General features: G+C 54.2%; 1 protein-coding gene across 1 annotated transcript; it reads left to right on the top strand.

The window, feature by feature from the left end:
* The first annotated feature begins 347 nt into the window (after positions 1–347).
* LOC131212273 (mutS protein homolog 5-like) lies at positions 348–6,553 on the top strand. The gene is given in 4 exon segments (XM_058206069.1): positions 348–2,542; positions 2,621–2,779; positions 2,781–2,858; positions 6,487–6,553. Coding segments are annotated over 4 exon segments (2,499 nt in total).
* The last annotated feature ends 3,209 nt before the right edge of the window (positions 6,554–9,762 follow it).

Genomic DNA, 9,762 nt, shown 5'->3' with positions numbered 1-9,762 from the left:
CCGTGTCCGTGCAGTGTGTAATATCATCCTGCGAGCTGCCCGCCGAAAACCGTCACCGACGGGTGCACCGATTCAAAGTGCATCGGTAATTGCCGTTTTGATCTTTTGTCGCACCCTGCGGTGGGGGGACGACGACTAAAAATAGGACCTTATAGGACTGACCGCGCGCGCGTTGCTAAATGTCACACCGCCGATCCGCACTAACACGGGCGAGCTAAGGCAAAACAACAACAACCGGCTTGCTGCGACGAGTGCATGGAATTTTCGGTGGAAGGTTTACCGAAGCAGAGCGAAACACGTGCGCAGTGGCCCTAAGTTTTTGCCACGCCAATCTGCTCTGACGGAATATGGAACAGCAGCAAGGGACGGCCTCGGATGCGACGAACCAGGGAGGGAAAATACTTTCCCTCTGCTGGAATGCCGGGGCGCTGGCAGCGTCGTACTTCGATTTTGACCAGCTAGAGCTGTACGTCGTTCAGCAGGCGATCGAACCGCGGCCCCAGTACGTGCTGCTGCGTGAGCTGCTGCGCCGTTACCCCGCCCTGTTCTACATCGTTTCCGGTGCGGCCTGCTTCCTGGATGACTGTCACGAGCTGCTGCGCGTGCCTTCCGCCAGTGAGACGGCAAGCGATCCAAACGACACCACCACCGGACAGGGGTCCAACTTTCGGATCTACGAGTTCAATCCCAGATCGCAATCGAAGACCCGGGCCCGGCTGTTGTCCTTGAGGCTCCCGACGATGCCGCGCGATGCCGACGAACGCGAGTGCCAGACGTTTCTCGAGAGCATTCTTCCTTTCGAGCAGGAGCTGCTGGTCCACTGCGTCGGTAATCTGTTGCTCGTGCTGGACGGGGTCGGTGAGTCACTGTCCCCGAACGGACTGGTAACCAAGATCAACCTGATAACGCCCAGCACACAGCTCATCATCGATGGGCTGACGTACGATGCGTTACAGATTTTCGACGCCAGCAGACATCCGTCCGGTTTCAAGTGTGGCACCGAGCGCCGCGGAATGTCCGTCTACAGTTTGTTCAACAAGTGCGCCTCCCGGTACGGGGAAGAATGGCTTAGCCGGCTTATGACACAGCCGATCCGGGATCGGGAGGAACTCAACCGTCGGTACGATACCGTCCAGTGGCTACTCGCGAACATCCGGACGGCGAATCAGTTCGAGCAGTGCCTGAAGCACCTGTCCAGTCTGGGACTTTTGTATCGCCGAATTTTGCAAAGAACCGCCCGCAACGACGATTGGAAGATGCTGAAGAAGAATCTCTACTACCTCTACTCGCTCTGCAAGGCGTGCGCCGAAACGCTGGAGGATCCGCCCGGTCCGGTGGGCACAACGATTGAGAACCTTGGGCGTTACATTCGCAATCCGGCGAACGGCCTGAAGCACGTGCTCTACACGATCGACAAGTGTTTGGACCTGGAGCGGGGTGCCGAGGAAAACAAGGTGGTCGTACGGGCCGGGCTCGAACAGCCGATTGACCAATTGCGCACCCAGTACGAAGGCTTGCGGCAGCTGGTGCTGGAAACATCGCGGCTGGAAATGGAAACCCTCCGAATCGATATGACGAACATTTGCGTCACGTACCTTCCGTCGTTCGGATTCGTCATCAGCACCCAGGTGGACGAACGGCTTCAGCGGTCCAGCATCTTTAGCAACGCTTCGTTCGATCTGGTATTCCAGGCGGACGATACGGCGTACTTCCAGATCAATCTCTGCAAGGAACTGAACACCGAGTATGGCGTGATGATGGGCAAGCTGATCGAGTACGAGCTCGCGTTCCAGAACCGCATCACCTCGTTCGTGGGCCACAAGTTCCCCGAACTGATGGCGGTCTTCAAGGACGCGGGGAAACTGGATGCCCTGCTGTCGTTTGCAACGGTCGCCAAGATGTATCGGTACGTGCGACCGACCATTGGCGACGGTAAGGTGCTTCAAATCCGGGCCGGACGCAACCTGCTGCTGGAACATCGGAAAGCGTACCATCCGAACGATACCGACGTCGGTGGGACTCATACCCACCTCGTGAACGTGATTGCCGCCGACAGCTCGGTGGGCAAGACGACGTACCTCAAGGAGCTGGCCACTATCTGCTATCTCGCCCACGTAGGATCGTTTGTGCCAGCGGCGTACGCCAGGATCCCGCTGCTCGACTCGATCTACACGCGCCTCGATCACCCGGAGTCAATCTTTAGCGGCAAATCTTCCTTCATGTCCGAGTTGCATCAGATGGCGAACGTGCTGCAAAATGCCACCTCCCGATCGCTGGTGCTGATCGACGAGTTTGGCAAGGGTACGGGCTACGTCGAGGGTAAATCCCTGCTGATCGCTTCCATCGAACATCTGCTGAAGCGCAACGCGGAAGCTCCCATCACCTTCGTTGCGACGAAGTTCGTAGCGATTGGAGAGTTCCTACCGGTAGACCACCCGTTTCTGCGCGTGTTCCTTGGCCGACCGGAATCTCGGGAGACTTCCCGGAACATCTCCACCGACGACACACTGCACGTCACCGATACCTCCGGGGCGACCGAGCTGTAAGTGCTAAAGTTCACCCAAAATCGATCCCGATCTCGTCGCTACGGCGCTTCTCACCGTCCGTTCCGACTTTTCAGCCTCGAAACAACGTACCAGCTAGCGTCCCGTGCCGTAGCCTTCGCGCTGATAAAACACTACCAAACGGCTGGCCAGTTACCGGGGCCGGAAACGGTGCGCTCCTTGATGGACGCCACGCCGATCACGCGTGTAGCCGAGCGGTGTATCGAAATTTCGCGCTCCGCCGAGAACTGTAACCGGCACGGAAACGATGACGTTGACGACGCCTAATCGAAACCCCCCCCATGGCCGAGGAGTGTTGAATTTTTCAGCACGTCTCGAGTGGCGGCTCAGCCTGCCACGCGCTGGAGATCACCGGACCTTGCCGGAACTTGGCCGTGGTAGAATTTTGGCCATCACGTGAAAGGTTCGACGGTGACCTTTAATTCCGTGGTCCAACCCCGTCGGGTCGTTACTGGATGGGCAGATGATGTACTCTACTGCTCCGTGCCGTTACTGCGATTCCCTATTCCGACCGTGTCGACGAAAGTGAGCTGCCAATGTCAATCACGTGGTGCCCGGCGGAAGTTGACGGGCGATCGGGACGTGCGTCGTGCGGCGGGATAAATGCCGCCACACAAACCGAACTGGCGCACTGATTCTGTTTGTTTATAATTAATGATTTATTGATTTTCCGCGTTCGCACGCTGACGCTAGGCACGTCCTAGCCGCCGCCCGCGTTGGTGGCCGTATGCGTGTATCTAGCAATTTCCAGAGTAATGCAGGAACGTAGTTCCTGCGGGTCTTGCCCGCCTAATGGCGCTTGATAAAGGGTCATAAATTCGAAATCTTCCACGATTGGTGCCTTTGTTGACCTTCACGTAGGTGTCACTTTGTTGTGGAATGGAATAAACGATGAAGTACGGGGAACTGGGACGATTGGCATGACTCATTCCGTGCCCTGCTGTACATCTTGTTGCGATTCCTTACTAGAGCCGACCGGCTGGCCATCAGCGAAAGTCCATCAACTAATTGAGGCGACAGCACCGTCCCCAAACGGTTCGCCATGAGGAAACATGAGCTTCGTCCTTTTCGCCACCAGTCGAGGGGTCGGTTCGAGGTTGGTGCCTAGACCAGTGACCCATCAATCAGTGGTGGTTGCTGCCATTGACCTTCTGTTTCTTGCCTTTCATTCTTGTCGCCACCGTTGGGTGGTGTCGTATGTCATTCTCCTGCAATAATTCGAGTCTGTTAATCGAACGCGGCCCGTCTTAGCATTACAGAACTATCCAGACACAGCTTCCGAAGGCCAGTCAACATACACTCTGTCAAATAAGTATCGGGAATTTGTGATTGTAAAAAAATGCTTTACTTGATATTCGATTTTTTTGTTGCGTAATGTTGCTTCATATGCCACTCACTTATGTTGAAAATTTCGGCTAGTTTTAAAGCTCAATTAATTTTTTACAACTTTTTTGCGTGAAAGAGTTTTGTCTCATCGTCGATTTCTGCCTTCTCCTAAATAAATTGATCACGAAGCGGTAATTTGAGTTTTGGAAACAAGAAAAAGCCATAGCCACCAATCATTTGGTCAATACGGTGGCTTTGGCACCATTAGTTTGTAGTTTTTGGCCAAAAATTCGCACACAAGCAACGATTTTACACTTCGGATGCACGTGGTCTGTTCAAAAAATTTCACGACATTTGGGTTTCATTTTTTGATTTCGCGTTTGTGGCGGATTGCTTCGCGCAAAATGGCGCATAACTTGGAAGTAATATTCGTTGTTGACCGTTCTATCTATCGGCAACAATTCATGTGGCACTACGACCCTGTAATTGAAGAAAACTGTAAGCGAAACTGTTTACATTCGACCAAACTTTGCTTTTCGACGTTTACATCTTCTCGGTCCTCTGAGAAAATTTTGAACCACCAATAAGCACTGTTTTTGGTCGTAATAGCTTCACCATTAGCCACAGTCAACATTTTGAATGCGTCCGCGCTCTTAATTTCGTTTTCTACACCACATTTGATATAGTTTCCTTGCCATCCATTTTTTGGAAGAGAAAAAAATCGCCGATGGGCCAAAACGCGAGCACAGTAAAACAACTGTCAAAGATTAAGTGATAATTTAAAATGGCCGAACTTTTCACCATAAGTCACTGACATGTGTAGCAATCTAATGCCACAAAATAATCGAAAATCGAATAAAGCATTTTTTTAAATCACAAATTTCCGGATACTTTATTGTCACAATGTACATATTGCTCCGCTGTAGTTCGGGCGGCGAAACTAGAATCAGTTAGCAGTGGAGTCAAAAACTCCCACCACCATGCGAAGGCCACCAGCGTATGTTTACCAACACCCGCGACCGCAAGGGATCGTCTTTTCGCACCTCCAAAATATGTGGGACACCCCGGCGAAGTTTCCGGTCCCATCGGTGGGTCCGACGGTAGAGTAGGTTAATGTTTCCATTATTTCGTCTCTCAGCCGGCCAGGCGATCGTGGCCAGGAGATTGCGGCAGTACGCAATTAAAACAACGTTAGGCCCGCGGAACGAGGGCCGGCCCATTAAGACCGCCAAGGGTTCGGTGTGTGAAACCTTTACTTTCGTCGCCACCGGGACCATCGAAATTAGTATATGGAGGTGCATAGGAGTCTACGACTTTGACGACGCAAAACGGCCGGATTGGGGCCATCTTGAGCCGTTTTGGGGTGAGGAATTCACTTTCAAGGTGTCCAGCATCATTACTTCCCCGTCTGCTGCTGATAAGCATCTCAAAATTACGGACAATTAAGTACGGGAGTGGTTCCCCCAATCGGGCTCCACCGTTATCTAAATTGAACCCAGCACCCGACTGAAGGAATCTTCAATTTCTCGAAAAATCTCCACCAGTTACGTAAACCTCGACAACCTCTCTCTAAGGCGACCTCCACGGGCCGATCAATTGCCCACACCGATCGGTGTGTGATGATTTGCATCAACAGTTGCCGACAGTTAGCGGATAAATAGAGCCACCCACCCATTGCACCCGATAAAAACCGATTAGTGTGGTTCCTAAAAGTGGTCCCTTTTCACCGCACGGTGCTAATGAAACTGCCGTCAAGAAAGGGGCCCCGGTTTCAGTGTGCACACCCCGGCCTCGCCAAACAGCAACGAAAAAAGGTGGCCCATTAAGTGGTCCCCCAATTTGTTGTCGCATCCGATTAGTCATCCACGGGGCCCGACCGAAGCTGGCTACGCACCTTGAAACCACGTGCGATCCCGCGTGAAGAGATCCGGGCGAGATCGAACGATCCGATTCGATTGGTCCGCATATGATTGATGTTGCTGGTGGGCCTCATTCAAACCCTTTTCGACACTCGCTCTTTCTCGCTCTCTCTCTCACGCAGACCACGCGCGGTCATACCGCACCGCGAGTCTCGCGAAGTCGCCGCGATCCTCGGGGTGGCTCTGTGTCTGTGCGACTGGATTCCATCTTCTCGCCACCACCACGACGACGATGACGACGCATTTACGGGGCACTGTTCGCGGGGTTTCTGCCGGCGGTGACGTTGTTCTCCGTTCGGGGCCGGCCGCACACTCTGGTTCGGCCGGGTTCGGGTTGGCGTGCAGCGCGAACGCGATCCGGTCGCCAGTTCGCGTTTACCCCTTTCAGCGTCACGACACGTGGCCGCTGGTTGGTCCGGAGCGCGCCGCGACGTTGCGAGTTGCGCCCGTCGGAGTATTTTTGGGGGGCTCTTTTCGTTTCTGTTTTTTCTGTTACGCTTCCCGGTGTGCCACCCGTGTGCATGTGTGGTGGTGTGGTTTTGTGTCCGTCCGTCGGGCTGCGTGGCGTAACGCGGTCACCGGGAGGTTAAGGCTCCGCACCGTGACACGCAGAAGAAACGCGGGCGTCGCGAGACAGCACGTGCCCCATTGCTGTTTGTGACACGTTCTTTTCACAGTGTGCACCGGCCAGTGGTGACGGTCAGTGACTGGCCGGCCGAAGAAGATCTGAAGTTCGCGAGGTAACCGTAGTGAGTGTCTGCGCAAAAGATCGTGCGTGAATGTTGAATCCGGCGACGATCGACGGGCGAACCGTAAGGTTAGTTAGAAGGCAACGGCCGACAGTGGAATTATTATTCGTAAACAGATTTGCACGGCGTGAACGGTGGGCCGTCGGTTTTCCCATCCGCTCTGTGTACGAGTGATCTGTGGTTGTTGTGGAGTCGGTTACAGCCGTTCCCCACCCGAAAGTGGTTTCGTATCCATCCACGAGTGCATTCGTGCGTGAACGCGTCAGGCTTCGGCACGGCGGTGGCGGTGCGCCTGATGCGGTAATAGGCCGGGTGAACGGCAAAACCGGGTTTTCGGTGTAACACTAGACGATGGTGATGGCTGGGGCGGGGGGGCACTGTGAGCCCTTTGATTTATCTTGCGAGAGCGGCCGCGGCATCATGTCACGACCTTGTCGAAGGAATGCATCTCGGCGTGGGCCACGTGCTTTCGAGCACGTCTAGACCAGTCGGAGGCTCTGGGAACGGGCAGCTCTCCGGCACTGATCAGATTAACCGGACGAGCGAACAAGGTTAGGCCACCGGGCCTACTCATTAGTACACGAACCGCACAGTCTCTAACGTGAACGGTAAACTCGCTCGAAGAGCCATCGGACCCTCTCAGCCACAGACCCTGAGCCGCCGACCGCGTTATATAATGCTCGGTCGGTTCGCTGGGCTAAGCCATCCCACCGGAGACCGAAGGACACACGCGTAACCGGGAAGAAACCAACACCGGGCTAAACGATCGACACGGTGCCCGAAGTGGCAGGTTTCTAAGCCGCGGCAGCGGCGTGTAGGTTGCTCGGTCCAGCTGCGCTTCGACCGAGACCGAAACCCGAACCACGGAGTAGGAACCACCTTGCCGTGCGCCGTCGACTGAAGGTCGCCACTTTTTACTCGTTTTGAAACCCCTTTTCAGTCAGCGCGACCGCTCTCTTTCGCCACATAAACCATAAACCCGGGGGCCATCCATTGCGACAATTAGCGACTTTCCCACCGTAGCCCCCGTAGGCCAGGCGGCATTATGATCTTGATGACGATCGCGCGGTGTACTCGCGGGCAGCCGTCACCTCCGGGCAATTAGATCGTTGCCTATAATTTGCTGTTACTGTCAGCAGACATCAGCGTTCAATCACTGCTCTCCCGGTCACCCCGGATGGTGGTCAGCGTTTGTCAGCAAGTTGCGGATCCAAATCTTCGCCTTTGCCGACGACTCGTTGGACAGTAGCGCGCGGCTCGAAATAGCTGTGCCCATCGCACACATGAATCATGCCCGAGTGTAATGTCCGACGGTGTAAGATGTGTCATGCCCCTTTATCGGCGTCAACAGGATGACGAATACCGAAAAGTGGAAATTCTGGCCCGCTTTAGGCGGGATTTTGTTAGTAAAGTTACTGCCGCAATAGTAGCATGCCCTACATGCTCCCGAGCGGGCATTCGCGTTTGGGCCATGTTTGCCACACAACAAAAAACAAATGATGTCATTCGCTTTCTGGGGCGGGCACGTAATGGCCAGCTTCCAGCGTGTACCAGCAAGACAACCTCCGACCGTAGAACAGCGAGCTGGCGAAAGAAAATGAAGTAAATTATTTTACCACAAAGCTCCGTAACGACGGGCGTCCAAAAAAGCGGATTCGCCGGACCACGAGACCGGGGGCCGAATCCGATCGAGCGTAACCAGCCACCAGCGGTTGGTCCATAAATTCCACCGATGACCCTCGCTGGCGGGCAAAATATTGCACTTTCCGCGCACGTCAACCGGCGGAAAATGGATGGTTGGGCCTCAGGGCATCGATTGTTTCACCACCACCGTGGCCCCCGGCTCGGCTTCAAACCGGACGTGTACCGGATCTTGACCGTGAGTTTCGTAACATAATTCTAACATGCCCTACCGGTGCACCCGCGCGGCCCACCAGGAACCAGGAAAAAGGGGCGCTCGGAGGAAAACCGGATAGGAAAATCAATTGTCATCAAACCACCGGGGCCACGGTCGTTCCTTCACCAGGCGTTGTTCTTTATTCAAGTGGATGCAAATTTGTGTGTCCTGCTAGGGGTCCTCCGGAACGCCGGATGTTTACGTGGACGTGGGGTCCGTTCTTCACAATTATCCTGTGCCACGGGGCTGGGCTTTTAGCAGTAACGAACCGTTCGATTGCTTGACCCAAGACCTTGGCCGCTTGGCCTGAGTAATGGTTCGGGTGTCAAGCCGTGTTTTTGGTGCAAGAGCACTCACTCCTGCTTACTTGACACAATAATATCCACCAGTACTCTACCCGAGTACTCCAACGTTTCCCATCATTTGCATTTCCATTGCCGCGCGTTGGTTCGGAGGGCAAAGCGGAACTAATTCGCGGCGAACTAATCCGCCAGTGGCAGTGGGCGCTGTGCACTGACCCTTTTCTTGACCTTGGTTCACACAGCAAGGCGTGCGGCGGCCCTCTTTACATACGGCTGAATTTCATTACTTTTATGCCGTCCGATTGGCCGGGCCGGGCCGCGGATTTATTGGTAAGTTGTCGCATTAGGCAGCCGCAATCATTATCGTGCGATGATCGTGTGTTCCGATGACTCACTGACTAGCGGGCGGGAGCCACCACGGGTGAACCGGTTTTCGCCCGACCGAACGAGCAGCTCAGATAAGCTCAGCTGTGTGGCGCTCTGATAGTCCATTAGCCGGGGTGGGGTTTAGATAGCCGGCCGGTACTTGTGCACTCACTCGATAGCAGGGATCCAAATCCGTGGCTCAACCTCGGCCTATCCTATCATGAAACTCGAATCGAGAACTCGAATGTTCGAGTGAACACAGTAAGAGAGAAGGTAGAAGGAGAAAGCCATAGCAAAATGAACCTTAAATGAACGCTCGAGTTCTCGATTCGAGTTTCGTAATTGGGCTCTATGATTGATCCGGCACTAGGGGAAGCGATTGATGTTATTGATTTTCTGACGCCTCCCCCCAACGGTTGTTGTGAGTCGCCACAAGCCACAAACCTCGCGAGCCCGCCAAAAATCTATTACGATGACGTTTAACGGTTCGGCCCGGATGCGCTGCTGAAACGGAGGCACACCCGCAGGAGTGGAAACTTTGTTAACGGCAGTAGATAACGGCCAGAGACAGAGACATGATGCGGGCCGAGGTCCGGTGTCGAAAATCAGCATAAAAATACGTACCAAAAACACCCGTAA

The sequence above is a fragment of the Anopheles bellator genome, chromosome 2 (genome assembly GCF_943735745.2).
Source record: "Anopheles bellator chromosome 2, idAnoBellAS_SP24_06.2, whole genome shotgun sequence".
NCBI classification, from domain to species: Eukaryota; Metazoa; Arthropoda; class Insecta; order Diptera; family Culicidae; genus Anopheles; species Anopheles bellator.
Note: the sequence above shows the minus strand (reverse complement) of the source record. Positions and strands in the feature narration are given on the sequence as shown.